Source organism: Myotis daubentonii, chromosome 2 (assembly GCF_963259705.1).
Source record: "Myotis daubentonii chromosome 2, mMyoDau2.1, whole genome shotgun sequence".
In the NCBI taxonomy this organism is placed as follows: Eukaryota; Metazoa; Chordata; class Mammalia; order Chiroptera; family Vespertilionidae; genus Myotis; species Myotis daubentonii.
Genome location: NC_081841.1, coordinates 191409680 through 191427268, shown reverse-complemented (window position 1 = coordinate 191427268; position 17589 = coordinate 191409680). Strand labels below are relative to the sequence as shown.

The 17589-nt window shown below is 46.3% G+C and overlaps 1 protein-coding gene across 3 annotated transcripts in view; it reads left to right on the top strand.

Moving 5' to 3' along the window:
- Positions 1-12090: 12090 nt before the first annotated feature.
- Positions 12091-17589, top strand: part of ANKRD10 (ankyrin repeat domain 10) — a 36335-nt gene continuing 30836 nt past the window's right edge. The window contains exons 1-2 of one of the 3 annotated variants that reach the window (XM_059685110.1): positions 12091-12595; positions 16904-17056. In XM_059685110.1, coding sequence (XP_059541093.1) covers positions 12386-12595; positions 16904-17056 — 363 coding nt within the window. In that variant the 5' untranslated portion in view covers positions 12091-12385. Of the gene's footprint in view, positions 12596-15539; positions 15857-16903; positions 17057-17589 lie in introns of those variants that run through there. The other 2 variants (XM_059685111.1, XM_059685112.1) reach the window with 2 other exon arrangements.

The window sequence follows — 17589 nt, the reverse complement described above, 5'->3', positions numbered from 1 at the left end:
CCTCATAGGTTTTTGTACAGCATGTTCTTGGTGATAATCCTAACTGCTACGTAATTTCAGTTATTTCCTTTCTGCTTCTAAAACAAGTTAGAATTTTTCATTTTCCAAGAGATTACTTTTGTCTATTGTTATTTTTAAATTTTATTATGGACATAGATCACCTAATATTTTGGGGAAAGGGAGTTACTGGTGATTGTTGAGATTTCCTTTTGGCAAACTGTATTTTAAAGTGTGTTATAAAGCTCTAGGGCATAAAACAGTCTGGCACAGGAGTAGACAGAATGTCACTGGAATGGAATAAAGTGTCCAGAAATTTTGATAGTTATGATGTTCTATATATGACAAAGAATCGTTTCAGGTCTATATGGGAGGTTTAGGGACAATGGGTGAACTACTGGGAAAACATTGTTAGAGCTTTAACATACCTACACAGGAATACAAACTGAGATGAGTTAAATATTTAAATATCAAGAATACAAGCATTACAATGGCTGAAAGGAAATATAAGGGAATTGTACCAGCCTGGGTCCAGTCAGTAATTTAAACAAGAGAACTGTAATATAAAGAACTAGAGGACCCGGGAAACAGATTCCTGCACCGGTGGAGTCCCTCGGCCTGGCCTGTGGGGATCAGTGACCTCCACACCACTGCAGCCCAGCGTTACCCTCCAGCTCATGGGGCTCCAGTGCGCTGTCCGTGTTGATCCTGCAAAGCACGAAATAGTGCGCCACTGCTGGGGCGTGCAGGGGGAGTGTCCGCGGGAGAGGCTCGTGCTGCTGCAGGTGTGCTCCCCAGCCGTGAGCCTGGCTGGCATCTGGCACCCATCTGTCAGCGGAGCGGTGCTCCTACTGTGGGAGCGCACTGACCACCAGGGGGCAGCTCCTGCATTGAACATCTGTCCCCTGGTGGTCAGTGCACATCATAGCTACTGGTCAACCAATCGCTTAGGCTTTCATATATATAGATTATTAAGTGTGATAGGAATGGAATGATAAGGATGGAGAGAAGACACTGAAGATTACCCGAGGGCTGAGGGAGAGTGCGCAGGGAGGACAAACTTGGAAGGGGCCCTGCCCCTGAGACCAGCGTCCAGGCTCCATCGCAAAGGTCTTCGTACACACCATTGGGTGGTGGAGAAATTGCACAGTCAGAGCTGTTGCCTAGTCTGCATCACCATCAGACCACACAGAAGGCACACAAAAAAGAGAACAAGCACAGCATTCCTGGACCAGGAGGAGAAGGTGCCATCCTCCTGCCATGTTCCTCCAGCATCCCCTACTTTTGAAGTTCAACACTGTGCTTAATGCCAAGGAGAAATGCTTAGAGCATCTGGTCCATTGTGGTAGAGTGAATACCAAAGCTGAAGCTAAAATCCAATAGACTGACAACTGGCACAGAAATATTTTTATAATTTTAGTGTACTTTTCTTAGCCTGACTCCAAGGACAGACACTATAAAGCAAAATATGAGGCCAGACTTTACTGCATAAAATAGAGAACCTTGGCCAAGTAAAAGGATCCATTAAAGTAGTTAAAACAACTCTTTGTGACTTAATAGAGTTGATATTTTAAACATGAACGGCTCTTATAAATTAACATTTACAAATAAGCAAGGCCTACCAGTTGACATCTCAAGGATGTTTATATGGAAACATAAAACACATAGAGAAAGATGCTCAGTAGCAGTCTCATTAATAATTTACAAGTGCAGGTTTAAAAGGGCATGTGGCAGGTTCTTGATGAATACTTGTTAAATGAATCATTTTTGCATATCAGATTTCCTAAATTGAAAAATATGATGAATGCCCAGTATTTTACCAGGGTGTGTGGAAACAGGCACTCTCAAACATTGTTGATGGGAATATAAATTAGCCCAAATTTTCTGAGTGGCAACTTGGAAATGTATGAAAAGCCATTAAAATATGCATACAATTGCCTGGCTGGAGTGGCTCAGTGGTTGAACATTGACATATGAACCAGCAGGTCACAGTTCATTTCCCTGACAAGGCACATGCCCGGGTGTCAGGCTCAACCCCCAGTGTGTGGTGTGCAGGAGGCAGCCAATCAATGATTTTTTCTCATCATTGATGTTTTTCTCTCTCTCCCTCTCCCTTCCTCTCTGAAATCTATAAAAATATATTTAATAAAAAATGCATAAAATTAACCTAGAGATTCTACCTTAGAAAATTGGGCAAGTATACCAAGAACTATATATAAGTATATTCATTGTATCATTGCTTATAATTGCAAAATAATGCATTCATCTATAAAGAATGAGTAAACAACTTATGCTATAGACACATACTGGCATACGTAGCTATTAAAAAGAACAGTAGCTATTTCCATTGCCATCATGGAAAGCTGCCTAAACTTTAGTAATGGCTTTGCTGCAGACAGTGTGTAATATGATTTCATTTTACCTGAAAAATAGTGGGTAGATTAATGTGTAACTATACTTATATTTGTGTGTGTGTGTGTGTGTGTGTGTGTGTGTGTGTGAAAATATATACAACAAATGTGACAGTCTCTGATGTGGAGTTACCAGGTATAAGTTTTCTCTCTTTGACCGCAACCAGTACGACTAGAGAGCAGACAAATCCTGAGTAGGGGTGATGGGGGATTAGGAAAAGAAAGAGACAGACACAGCGACAGTAGGGAAAGCTGGGACCAGATGGGACGCTGCCTCTGATGGAGAGACAGTGACCCAGAGCTAGTGCAGCACATTTATTATGTACAGCATGATACCAGGAAGTTTTAATAGAGTTTAAGATAAAGGAAATTATGTGAAATCATGGTTAAAGATCAAGCTGCAATTCTTCATTCTTGTGGCTTCTTTGTAATTGTCACTCCTGGCTGAGCCCGGATAATTGTGTCCATTCCTGGCGCCTGACTGAACTTAGATAATGAAACCCACCCCCTGGCGCCTGAGCTAAAGGTCAGGCTGACAACATACCTGCCTCTGGCAAGGTATGTTTCCAGGACGTGGCTCTACCGACGTCACTGAACACAGCTGACAATCAGCTCATGCGCCTTCACGGGCGCTCTCTACAACCAGGGGTCACTGTACATTTGGGATGAAGAGACCAGGGGGAGGGCAGTGCCTCCCAGCCACAGGTCAGCATGCTGTCATCAGCAGCCCTGTGGACATCAGTGCCTAGGCAGGGCCATTGGTCCTAGGAACAGGGCAGGGTCCTGGGGACACTCATCGCAGCTGGCATGTACTCTGAGTGGTGCCCCTTTCTGAAAACAAGGCCCTTGGAGGCCTTGACCACTGAAATTTAGCCTTCCAGAGAAAGAAAACACCTAACAGCAAGACCCCATACCAGGAAACGCTGGTAACTGAAATTTTTATAAACTGCTTGGTGTCAGGGTAAATAACAAAGGTGCTTTGCAGAATGCTTAATAACCTGCATCTTCACAATCTAAAAATCCTTTACACACCCACAGTCTCATCTGACCCCGACAAGGGCCATTTAGCAGGAATTGGGTAATTTTTGTCTTCCTTTAGTGCAGTGGTTCTCAACCTTCTGGCCCTTTAAATACAGTTCCTCATGTTGTGACCCAACCATAAAATTATTTTCGCTGCTACTGCATAACTGTAATGTTGCTATTGCATAACTGTAATGTTGCTACTATTATGAATCGTTAATGTAAATATCTGATATGCAGGATGGTCTTAGGCGACCCTTGTGAAAGGGTCATTCGACCGCCAAAGGGGTCGCGACCCACAGGTTGAGAACCACTGCTTTCGTGAATGAGGAGACTAAGCTAGAGGGGCTGAGAGATGTTCCCCCTAGCCAGGGAAACCTTCCTTCCTCATATGTACCCAGACCTGAGAAATGGAGAAAGGGGAGAGGTTGGCATAATGAGAGGTGAAAGTAACTGGCTCGTGCCCTGGGCCACCACTGCGGGAGGGCGCTGTGTCTCCATCCCCCACTCCGGCTGCTTCCCCTCATGCCCCACAGTCCCCTACAAAGATCACGCCCATGTTTGAAAGGACCAGGGGTGCGGGGTTCTAGTGGGGTTGGATAAAAAGTCAAGTGCTCATGTGTTTGTTTTCCACACAGAGACCATCTTGGGACCTGAGTGAGCTCCAGCCTCACCTCTTTGTAGCCTCCGTGTTCCTGGCTCACATGGTCTCAGTTCTCCTGCATCCACTCGAGTAGTTTTGACAACTTAGTTCCTCTTATTCCATCAGATGTTTGAGATTATGTTATCCTCGGTAACAGAGATTCCTGTCGGGCTAAATGCTCTTGTTTCTGGAATGTACTTAAGGGATGAATTCCACAGTGGGAATTTCAGGAAGGGTGAGGAACATGTGATCAATTTCAGTCGCTCCAGGTCCCTAGGTCTGGTCTAATGAGCATGGTTTGCTGCCTCTGCTCGAGGACTGTGGCTCCGTGTGGAGGGAAATCGGCCTCGGTGTGGCCACATGGGCATTTCCTGGCCAGCTCTGTGCAGGAAGGTCACAGCGCTGCCGGGGGACCGCTGAGCACGCTTCAATAATACCGATGACTCACTAGGGGCTCTTCTCTCTGGTAATAACATCGGGGAATTAAGGAATAGGCTGAAACATCTGAAAGGACCTCTTCGTTGCCAAGTTAAAGGTCGAGGGCTCATGAGACCACACATGGTAATCGCAGCAGGACCCTCCTCAGGAGCAGCCCCAACCCCGGCTGCCTGTCTTCAGGATGGCAGGTACCAGACCAGCCTGCTGTTTCCTTTTTCTTCTTCACACCTTTCCACCCTCCATCCCCAAGTATTCTACTATTAGAGGCCACCAGTGGGGTCCCTCGGCATGGCCTGCGGGATCCGGCCAAATCTGGGAAGCGGCAGGCAGCCGGGGAGGAGCCCAAGCCCGGGCTGGGCGCCCTGCCACTCTGGCTCATCTCAGCCCCCGCTGCACCTGCCGCTCCACTGCGGTCTCCATGCGCCCATCCTAGGGCAATACCAGAGTGCGCATGACCCAGAAGCAGCTGAGGGCTTGTACCTAGTCAGTCCCAATGACAGTCTGATCCTGGTCTGGTCCCGATGGGGGAGGGGCACACAGAGGGAGTGTCCCTGGGAGAGGCTCACGCCACTGCAGCTGCTCTCCCGAGCCCAGCATCTGGCTAATGGCACTCCCGCTGTGGGAGCACACTGAACACCAGGGGGTAGCTCTTGCATTGAGCATCTGCTCCCTGGTGGTCAGTGCGCATCATAGCAACCGGTCGAACAGTCACTTAGGCTTTTATATCTACTAGTATATAGATTTCAAGTATCTTGAGTGGAGCATAGGTCCTTTGGTTTTAAGGGCATTTGTGCTTGTGAAATTATAAGAAATACATATATTGGCCTCTGTCCCCAGTTCCTGACAGAGCTCCTAAAACCCTTGTCATTTCCAAAGTGATAAGACACTAGGAGCACCTCTTATTCCAAATCTCCACACATTTGGTGACCAGAAGTGTCAGAAGTGTTCTTTGTGAAGGTAAAGGAGACACACAGGGAAGAAACATGCAGCAGGGAGGAACTGAGGTTTTGCCTACATAGGAAGGGGAAAAATGAGATCCCCCCCCCCCATTATAGTGCTAATCACTTTTTAAACAAGATATAAGTAAGACACAGGACAATCAGTAAGATTCCAGAATCTTCATGTTCTTTATAACCAAGATCCCCTTTCTGCAAAGGAAAACTGATCTGAGTTTCAGCCTGCAACTTGATGCCAGTCAACAAATTTGTACTGAGGACTTAATATGGGTGGGGCACTGTCCTGGTGCAAGGGATGCAGTGATAATGGAGAGAGACAGAGGCAGAGTAGACAGAAACTGAGAGATAAAGACAGAGGCAGAGAGAAAGGAACAGAGAGACAGTGAGGGAGAGATGGAGAGAGTCAGAGAGGAAGAGACAGAAAGACAGACAGAGATAAGGAGAGACAGAAAGGAAGAGGTGGAGAGAGACGGAAAGAGACAGAGAGACAGACAGAGACAGTGTGAAAGTGTGAGAGGTGGAAAGAGACAGATGAAGAGAAACAGAGAGATGGAGACAGAGTAAGACTGAGATGGAGAGAGATAGAGACAGAAATGGTGCGGGAGAGAGAGAGGCATCTATCCATTATTTTATTCAACAGAACACCCAATGTGAAGTGGAAAGCACAAGATTTTCAGAGCAAGCTCTCCAAACTGGCTGGCGGCTCCATTGCAGAGCTGAGAGGCATCCTCTGACAGACAAGCACCTGTTTTCACATTTAGAGCCTCCAGAAGCAAACTTCTGGCATGTCTCCAATCACCAAGAGATCTAGTAATGTGGAGAGGCAGTCTCAGGGCACATCTCTTCACTATCTAGATTTTTATTTATTTCACTAGAGGCCCAGTGCACGAAATTCATGCACTGGCAGGGTCCCTAGGGGCTGCCGGGTACTCCCTCCCTTCCACTGTTCCGCCCCACCCCCTGGGTCGAACTGCTGGACAACTCCTGGTCCAGGGGACAACTTGCATACTACACTTTTATTATATAGGATTTTTTGTTTTTAAAATTTTATTTCATAATTTAAATGAGTAAAATTTACTTGTTGGGTTTTTTTATTTTTTCCATCTGGGGGTGACAGGAAACTAAAATTCTAGACATCTGGAAACTCTGCTCTCAGAAGTGTCTGGAGGGGAACAAAGCTCCTGTTGTTAGCAGGGTCAGGGCTTTCGAAAAGAGTCCAAGGAGTCAGGTGCATTCACAGGTGTCTGAGCAGGGCAGTGAGGGAGCCACCCCAGCCTTTGGCATCTCTGGATTGAACCAGGACAGGAGGGTATGTTAGTGTCCTGGTACTGCTATAACAAAGCACCACAAACAGGCAGCTTGAACAGGAATGTATTCTCTCACGGTCTGCAGGCCAGAAGTCCAATATTAAGGTGACCACAGGTTGGATCTTCCTGAGGATGATGGAGAGAGATCTTGTCCCAGACCTTCCACACCTTGGCATTCGTTAGCTTCTGCTACATCACCCCGATGTCCAACTTCATCATCCCAGGGTGTTCTCCCTGTGCGTGCACCAGTGCCCAATTTCCCACTTTTATAAGGACACTAGTCACCTTATTACCATAGTTAGCTAGTTACTGATGGAAAAGGAAACAAAGGAAGTCAGACATTGTAGGTACAGATTTTATTGCCGGGGAAGCAATTTCCAAAGCAAGATGTACCACTAATGGTGGGAGATTTGGAAAGCACTTGAATAAATGGGTAGGGAAGAAAATGTAACTAACACCATAACTCATGGGTGTTTTGTTAATGGAGAGGATGTGAATAAAGTTGGTAAGTTTTAAGAAGTAAACATATTTAAAGAAAAATATGGATAGCACAAATCCTACATGGATAAAAAATCTACACAGACGTGAAAATTCACAGGGAGGTGGTATCTGAGTGACCAAAGTTTGGGAGATTGTTTGTTTCCCTCAAACTCATCCCAACATGATGCTATTTGGAGCTGGGCCTTTGGAGGTGATTAAGGTTAGATGAGGTCATGATGATGCCCCCCTGATGGAATTAGTTCCCTTATAAGAGACATGAGAGAGAGCTCTCCCTCTCCACCACGGGAGGACACAGCAAGAAGACAGCCATCTATGAATCAGGAAGAGGCTTTTCACCAGAACCCAACTGTATTGGCACCCTAATCTCTGACTTCCAGCCTCCCGAATGGTGAGAAATACCTTCCTGTTGTTTAAGCCAGCAGTTGCCAACTGGTGGTCCGTGAGGTCCAAAAGGTTAGCGACCGCTGGTTGAAGCTAACCACTCTATGGTATCTTGTTATGGCAGCCTGGACAGACCCAAACACTGTTCTTATGTCCAATTTTAAGCAGATTTGCCTTCTTAAGAGATGATCTGGCAGCATGGTGGGAGATGGATGGGAGGAGAGAAAAGGCAGATGAGAGAACAGTAAGACTTTGGCCCCACTTTTGGGCCAAGGTAAAGGCACCATCCGAGTGGGATCTCCCGTCCCACGATCAGTTGTAAGTCAGGTCTGGTTCTCCCTCAGAGCACCACACCCTCCCTTTGCCTGGCACCACAGCAAAGCCCCTTACTGGTCCAACACTTTCAGGAATTAAAGACAGCTCCTTAGTTTGGTGTATAACCTGGGACCCTAGCTTCCTCTCCAATCTCGTTTTCCACAACACACTGTTCACTGTGTCCCAAGCATAACCGTTCTCAGAAGAGGCCACCAATGAGTACCAAGTATGTGTACACGTCCATGCATTTCTGACTGGGACATTCCTTCAACTAAGCCCTGCCCCACTTGAGCCATTCCTTTTTGGAAAATCACAATGCCATTTCTAAACACAGGGTTTTGGCGTTTAGTTTTGATATATTGAGTCTGGAGTCTTCTTGTTTCTTTCAGGTATTTGAATCCTATCTTCAAGTATCCAAATTTGCTAGGTTAAAGAAAAAAATTATTATGCAAACAATTAAAGAAGAAACTTGTTAATGGCACTTGTTAAGGCATGGTAGGGTAGATTTTTAATCAAGTGAGGCCATCATGATTGGTATAGAGACCAATGGGTAAGACCCCATTATTGCTTGCAGTGGGGGAGAGATATCTGTTAGGGTTGCCAAAGGAGAAATGCAAAAGGCCAAGTGTGGTAAGGGATTATAAATTCATTAGGTCATCTGGAACCTAGATGGGCTGAGTCTCCAAATGGCACTAGCACCCAGGGATGGGGGAGTCAGAGATTTTAAAGGACTCGGGTTTTTTCTGGGCAGAGAATTCTCAGGGCGGGTCCAGATCCTGGGAAGGTCCGGAGGGGAAGGATAATGGTCTTAGCAAGTGGAATGTGGTCTAGGTGAAAGGGAATGTTGGTTGTGGTCTAAAGCTCAGTTCCCAGGGAGTGGATATCTATTCAATTATTTGATCAGACCTAACAATATCAAACTCAATTTTCAATATACCATGAACAAGTTGGAATGTATAGCCACAACACAAGGTGGGTATCCATGGATGGAAAATGGTTAAGAGGAAACATTAACTAAACATCAAGGATTCTGGCTAAACCAACCTGACAGGATTCTTGCTGAAGGCAGGCCAGTGTGAGCAAATACCACCTGAGGGTTGTAGGTAATGAGAAACCTGATTAGACATCAAGGGTGAGCATAAATGACATACAGGGAATTCTAGTTAAACCAACTTAGTATTGTTGCTAAAATTGGATAATAGAGAATCAAACTCACAAGTCCATAACTCAAGGCCTAGCTTAAATTCAGGGGGGCCAAAATAGAGTTTAGTCAAGGAGAGAATCTTTGTCACTTATTTATGGTTGCTCTGTCAAATAAAATCAAAGGATGTGAGTTATGAATCTACTTTTTTTTTTCATTTTTCCTAGAACATTTTAGAAATGAGTCCTAAAGAAAATCAGAAATTGATAAAATTTGTGAGTTGGGCAAAACTTGGGACCAACTAATTGGAACAATAGCATTTGGGAGTACTCAATGGACACCCTTATAATTCTCATATCCACAATTATCATGAGACATATTTTAGGAATTCAGCATCATATACAGGGTGTCCCAAAAATGTATACACTTTAACACCTGATAGCTCAATTTTTAAAATGAAGTGTATTTTAATAAACACTCTTTTAAATATTCAGTGGGTATGTGTACATTTTGGGGGGACACCCTATATATGTTGGCCTATTTCTCTAAAGTTACCTAAATGTGTATATAGTCCAAGAAACCCTAAAAAAACACAGGAAATCATATTAATTGAGGAAGGTTGCACTCTAAGAATTCTATCACTATAACCTACTTTATTTTCCTCTTCATGCAAAATAAATTCCAAGGTTAAAAAATTTTAACAGTGGGTTGGAAACTAGGTCTGGATATTATTCTAACCTCTGTCACAGGCATGCAGGAACTTTGTCCTTGGGCAAGTTCCTTAGCTTATCTGTGTCTCAGTTTCATCATTTGTAGGATGCCTGGTAAGAAAGAGTAATCCCTCCCTCTCTGTATCATGCACAAGAAAGCATGCTTTTGTCCTTTTGCAAAGTGGGATGTCTCTCTCCTAGGAAATGCAGGAGTCATTATCAGGGTGTATATTGTAAACAGATAATTTGATTAATATCAACGTATTGTACACAAAGAAAGATGATTGAATGAGCAGATCAATCTTGAAATGAGCTTATAGCATATTTCTACCTTTTCGGTCCAAACCCAAAAGTATTGCTTGAACTACTGAAATACTTTTTTAAAATATATATATATATATTTTTATTGATTTCAGAGAGGAAGGGAGAGGGAGAGAGATAGAAATATCAATGATGAGAGAGAATCACTGATTGGTGGCCTCCTGCATATCCCACACTGGGGATCCAGTGCACAACCTGGGCATGTGCCCTGACGGGGAATCGAACCGTGACCTCCCGGTTCAGAAGTCCATGCTCAACCACTGAGCCTCGCCAGCTGGGCCTGAAATACTTTCTTGACTCACCTAATAGATTATAAATTCCTTGACATCAGATAGATTTTAAATCTCATCCATATTTCCCATTCATTAGTAGTTGCTCACTAGTTGCTACTTTTTCTCACTTTATCTAGAGCAGTGGTTCTCAACCTTCCTAATGCCGCGACCCTTTAATACAGTTCCTCATGTTGTGGTGACCCCCAACCATGAAATTATTTTCGTTGCTACTTCGTAACTGTAATTTTGCTAGTTATGAATCGTAATGTAAATATCTGATATGCAGGATGTATTTTCATTGTTACAAATTGAACATAAAGCATAGTGATTAATCACAAAAACAGTATGTAATTATATATGCGTTTTCCGATGGTCTTAGGCGACCCCTGTGAAAGGGTTGAGAACAGCTGGCCTAGAGCATTTCCCAATGTGTTTTATTCATTCATGTTGTACTCAACACATTTGTTGTATAGATAGCAGTCATTCCTTTTGCTGGGCACTGTTTCTAATTCATTGTTTTGTGTGTGTTTTTTAAAATATTTTTTATTAATTTCACAGAGGAAGGGAGAGGGAGAGACAGAAACATCTATGATGAGAGGGAATAATTGATTGGCTGCCTCCTGCACGCCCCCTACTGGGGATCTAGCCCACAACCCGGCATGTGCCCTTGACCCCAATCGAACCGGGACCCTTCAGTCCGCAGGCCAAGCTCTATCCACTGAGAAAACTGGCTGGGGCTCTAATTCATTGTTTTATTTATTAACTAATGCTGCAGTGTGCTATCTTATGCATCAATATTTTCCCAGATATGTGGTCAACTACTTATAGTTTACTGATTAAAATTCTGTCAAAGAAAAAAAGGAAAGCAATATAGACAAGGAAAACGAATATATACAAACTATATGGTTAGAAAAGTGCTGTTAAGTAAATATCCATAAACGTTAATAATAGTTATCCCTCAATCGTGAGATTATTGATAATTTCAGAAAAAAAAATCTACTTTAAAAAATGATTCTCAGTCATTGAAAAATAATTTAGTATTTCTTTGCAGGCAGCAGTATTTTCCTCATTATTTCTGCTGTCTGTCCTCGCAAAGGACCAGCGGGCGCCCTAATTGGGGCAGAAAGCGCGGGAACGTGTCCTCCGCTCCCGGCCTGGGCCTCGGCTCCTAAGGAGCAGTGGTCCCCCCAAAGGAGTGACTGGGTGAACCGAACCACGGGCGCACGGCCGACACCTCCCGGGGACCCGGAGCCCCGCTTCCGGGGTCACAGAACCCCAAACCTGAGGCTCCGGGCGCTTTTTATTAAGTGGGGGGGCTTCCTTCCGGAGGCCCGGCCGCTGGGCCGCCCCCGCGGGACCATGCGGACGCAGCCGGGCCTGAGGTCTGGGAAGGGGGCGCGGCCAAGAGCCCGCGGGACCCGCCGGGCCAGGGGACAGCCTCGGCCCCGCTCCTCTCGGCACCCCAGGCCCCTACACCCCCTACCCACCCACCCCACGCGCGCTCCAGGCCCCACCCACCCCACGCGCGCTCCGGCCCCCCCGTCCCCGCAGCCCTAGGCCTCAGCCCCCCGCCCCCCTCCCCAGCCGCGCCAGGCCCCGCCCCCTCCCGGCCCATCCATCGCCGCCGGCTCCACCCCGGCCGCCTCGGCACGGCCTCCAGTCCCCCGCCCCGCCCCTGGTCCCGACCGCTCTCAGCCCGCCGCTCCGGGCGTCTGCAACATCTCCGGCCCCGCCGGGCTCCACCCCACGGTTCCCGGCCTCCTTCCAGGAGACTCGGTGTTTCCCGGCGCCAGCAGGGCCCGGCCTCCGCAGGCCCCGCCCCCCGTGCGCGCTGCGCTCGGCAGCCTGCGGGACGCTGCGGCGGCGGCAGCAGCGCTACACTCTCTCCATTGTGCTCGGGCGGCGGCGGCCTCGCAGGTCCTCCCCGGTGCGTCCTCTCGGCCCGCCCGCGCAAGCTCTTCGGTGACTGACCATGTCGGCGGCGGGAGCGTGCCCGGGCGTGGAAGCGGGCTTCTCTAGTGAGGAGCTGCTGTCGCTCCGCTTCCCGCTGCACCGCGCCTGCCGCGACGGAGACCTGGCCGCGCTCTGTTCGCTGCTGCAGCAGACGCCGCGCGCCCACTTGGCCGCCGAGGACTCCTTCTACGGCTGGACGCCGGTGCACTGGGCCGCGCACTTCGGCAAGGTGGGCGCGGGCGCTTTAAGGCGCCATTTTCCGCCGCTCTCCTGTGGGGTCGGGGAAGATGGGGGCTGAGCGCTGGGGGCGCGAGGCGTGCCGGGATCGCGGGGAGGGGCGTGTCGGCCGCGACGGCGCCCCTAGGGACGCGGATACGGAAGAGGGCCCGGAGGCGCCCCGAGGGGCCTGGGGCGCTGGAGCCGCCGCGCTAGTTTCAAACGGGGGCGGCCTCCCGGAGGCGCCGGCTGCCCGGAGGCGCCGCCCCTGGCCTGGAGGATAAGTGCCTGCGGTAGGGAGGGCGGATCGGGCCCACCCCCGGGGGCCTGTGCCGCGGCCGGAGCCTCGCGCTGCTGGCCGTGTTGGGTGATGGTGCGAGACGAGGCCCTGGCGGGGACGCACGGGCTGCCGGAGGCCGGTGCCTCTGGGGAGAACCGCGGGGCGGCCGGGGCCCTGGAGGTCTCCTCGTTCCCGCTCTGCCCCAGGAGAGAACTCCCGGCGCCGGCAGCGAAGCCGCGCGAAACTCGGAGGGTCGGTGGGCCGTGTTCCCCTGCCTCCATGCCGAGCGTCGCCGGCGCCGAGCGGGGTCCGCGTTGGTCGGCACCCCCGCCCCCGCCCTCTCCCGGCCCCGCGGCGGGAGTCTGCGCCCGGCCCCGCTGGATCCAGCGTGTACGGCGTTATCTGCAGACCCCTCTGTTAGCTGGAGGCAGTATTTCAGGTGATTTCGGGAGTGGAATAACCTGATTGAATTGTAAAGTCACCAGGCCGTTGGGTAAGATAAGTGGAGATACTTTTCACAAATTGGTTTTAGGGGATTTTGTGTAGCATGTTGTCCATATGCTTCGGAGCCTCCCAGCTTGCCCGGGCTTAGTAAAATCAGTGACGGTTGTTCGGGTCTTCCGTGTAAATTACGGTAAAGGTGTTAAATTAGGCAAAATTATTAGATTACGTTTTCCCCGTCTGCGCAGTAAATGGGGTTATCGGATCCGAGGAGTCGTAAAGGGAAGTTTTCGGTGCATTTCAAAAGTAACTGATTAAGCCCTGGCCAGGTTCTCAGAGGTTAGAGCGTCGGCCCGTGGGCTGAAGGGTCGCGGGTTCGATTCCCGGTCAAGGGCAAGTGACTCGGTTGCAGATTCCCCGGCCTGGGAGGGGCACATGCGGGAGGCAACCAAAATATCCTCTGGGTGAGGATTTTAAAGAGAAGAGGTAACATTAAGACTTGTATGTCAAAATTCAGGGACATTTAAAAACGTTTCCCTCTGAAATGATGAGGTTAGGTTGAAATAAAGTTTTTGCAAGCATACATGCAGGGTAATGCGAAATGTTACTTTAAGACCTGAATAGCTTAATATTTATATTACCAGCAGGTGAAGTTGCTTTACTTTGCTCTTCTTGGTGTTATATTCTCAGTACATTTGTATCTTTTGGGAAACCGTTTCTGATTCCGCTCATGAAACGGAAAAGTCATGCTTATTTTATTGAAAGAAATGAAAGAGTTATGATTAGTGGGGATGAGGCAAGTAACTTAATCAACCATAAGATCCCATGGCGCCAGTCTCTAAAGTTGGGTTACTATGGTACCAGTTGCTGATAATGAGCGCCTGTGGGAAATCAGTCTCTTAAAAGTAATAGAACCCTCTTTCCTGTCCTTCCTCTCTCTTCAGTGTAGATTTCCCAAGGCAATCAGTACTCTGTGACTTTATCTCCCTCCTGAGAGCATCTTGCTCTGGTTTATTTTTACATTAAACTCTCAAAGCATTGGTTCTCGACATATTCTGTCCTCTGTGTTTTGGGGAAAGGTACCCTGTAACAAGCAAGGACAGCTTTTTCAAAAGGCTTTCCTGTTGATGCCTCTTCTCCCTGCCCGGTAGGAAGGGACACCGTGTTGTATGACAAGCCTGTACATTCTGTAGAATGCTCAACTCTCCTTAAAAATGGTCATTTAGAGTAGTTACCACCCCAAGGGTGCTTGGTATCTAAGGATCACTAATGGCCATAACTGCCTTAACATGCTTAAAATGATAAATTTCTTGTGTGTATTTTATGGTAATTAATAAAACTGACTTTTTGAAAGTCTTTACTTTTATAGAACATGAGTAGTAGATTAACCTCAAGAGGCCAGATATTGTAAATAGAGGCATTACCCTAGTGTTTTCAGCCATCTTTAATCATTATGAACGTATAGTGTTCCATGTGCAAGGGCCATAGAAAGCATCATTCAGTCTTTGAGAAAAAGCTATTAGGACAAATTAGATCAGGATTCAGTACTATAGGTCCCCAGTCCAGTCCCCCCTGAACACTCCCCCCGCCCCCTTGAAAACAGCTTCCATTCTTTTATATAAATTTAAGCCTACACTGTTCTTGGCCTGTGCAAGAGCCAATCTAGCATAATTATGAAATACGTGCACTGATAGGGTCCCTAGTGGCTGCTGGCTGCCAGCCAGGGCCTCCCTTCGTTCTGCCCCTGGTGGTCAGTGCACATCATAGCAAGCCATCGAACTCCCAGTCGGTCAAACTCCTGAGGGGACACTTCGAATATTGGAGGGATATATATATATATATTTTTTCCCAACTTTCAAGCTTGTGTTCCTAGAAATGTGCCAATTGTGCAGAGTTTCCTGACCTTTTTGAGGCTTATTTGTTCACTTCAGAGCACTTAACATTTAAAATTTCTAATTATACCTTGCTTTTACAAGCTGTCTTACTGAACAGTATTTTTCCAGAATTCCAAACCCAGTTTCCTAAATTGAACTAATAGGGTACAGGTTTAAGTCCAGGGAGCTCTCAATTGATATTAAGATTAACTGCTTTTGGAATACCCAGTGATTTTTTTATCCTTGTCTCATTTTGTTGGATTTAACAGCTGTTCATTTTATCACTAGTATTGGCACTTTTCTTTTTACTCAGTACATTAATAAAGGCAATATGTAGCAATATACCAAAATTGTCTCTTTATCAGCAACCACTCCCAGATTCAAGTTCCTTGAAGATAGCATGTTTTAAATCAGTGTACTTTCAATTGAGAGTTAATCTCACAAAAATGTTGATTTTGGTCATCTGTCCTTTGCAAAGAAAGGCTTAAATTGCTGAAAGAGGATAAGAGACATGGGGTGAGATGGGAACGTAGCTATTTGTTCTTCATTTGAGGTCTGTCCTCTGGACGAGAAAGAATTTTGGCAGTTAGAGCTTTTTCACTAATTGTGCATGGTGCTTCGTGAACGGAAACAGAGCAGTGTGGAGTCCAGCATCTGAGGACACACCAGGTGGAAGAGTGTAAGTCCTTGAGAACAACAGGCCTTCTTGGACAGTGCTTGGCATGTGGTAGGCATTTCTTCAGTGTATGTTGAGTGTGATGAGATCTTTCCCGAGAGGCTAGTATAATATGGAACCAGGCTGCAGAGTCTGATCTTGACTACTGTTCCTTTTAGTCACCTGCTGGGTGCAGAGCTCAGCTGTGCTCTATCCCTTTTCTGCATTGTTGTTTTGAGGGTTTTTTCCTCTATACAATCAGTTTGGAAAGACTTAAGTCCCACCCTCTCACTTACTCTACACATCTTTTCCCTGAGAAAATAATCTGAAGGGTGGACCTCCATTGAGTGAGTATTCATCAAATGCTGCGTTGTATCAAGCTGTACAGTTGTGCAGGCTGCAGAAAACAGCCTTTGACTATGCAGTTTACCATGGCTACACAAACCTTTTTTAACCTACCAGTCACTTTAACATTTTTATTCTTTAGAATAGTGTGTGAAAGTGGCAAAACCTAGTTTTGAAAGAAGTCTAAATAATGCAAGCTAATCTTTCCTTATTTTATCTTTTCCAACTGTAGGGAAAACAAAATACTTAAATTTGTGTAGTGTCAGTCTTTTTTACTTTATATTTCTATGTGCCAATTTATTTTTATTTTTTTAAGGGAGAGAAATAGAAACATCAGTGATGAGAGAGAATTGTTGATTGGCTGCCTCCTGCACGCCCCCTACTGGGGATTGAGCCTGTGTCCTGAGCCTGTGTCCCAGGCATGTGCCCTGACTTGGAATCGAACCATGACCTCCTGGTTCATAGGTCAGTGCTCAACCACTGATCCATGCCATCCGTGCTTATTTGCCATTTTTTTTTATAAAGAAAAATGTTTGTTTATTTTTTTAATGCCTTTTAAAATTTCTATGACATTGGGAAGGAACGACTTAATTTCTTCCCTTAAACAGGAAAAAAAAAATGGCAACAAATGCCACTTAATCTCCATTGTAGAATTAGATTATTTGTGTAATATTTAATAGTACACCAACATTTATGCATGTTTCATTTCTCCTACTGCTTTTGAAGTTGGAGTGCTTGATGCAGTTGGTGAGAGCTGGAGCCACACTTGATGTTTCCACTACACGTTATGCACAGACCCCAGCTCACATTGCTGCTTTTGGGGGACATCCTCAGTGCCTGATCTGGTTGATTCAAGCAGGAGCCAGCATTAACAAACCGGTAAGGGAATTTGTTTTGTTTTCTTTTTCTAGTTATAATTACATGGTGTTGAGTTTTAAATTGAGGCCTTAATTAGAGTTTGATATTTTTACCTGTGGGCTAATTGGAATTTATGTTTATTGAATTACTTGTGGATAATAGGCCTTCAACATAGCAATGCTTTCTGTTTATAGAGTACTCTCACCTGTTACATGATTTACTGTGATCCATGGTGACCCAAATGATTTGCCCAAGGTTACAGCTGTGACTGAAGGAGTCTGGCCTTAAGCCCAGCTTTCCTGGCATCCCTGCTCACAGCTGCCTTAGCCTTGTTTCCACTGATAATTATGCAAACATATTCATACTAGCAAAATATATTTAATAGCTGTGATTAAGTTAGCCTTAGCAGAATGACCAGTGTGAGTTAATGTTGCTTCTGGTACAAGTTGGGTGGATGACGATGGAGATAAATGGTCACTAGGAAGTGACTTCTGGACACCAAATGCAAAGGTTTTGTATCTAAGCATACAAACATAAACATGAGAATGCTGGGA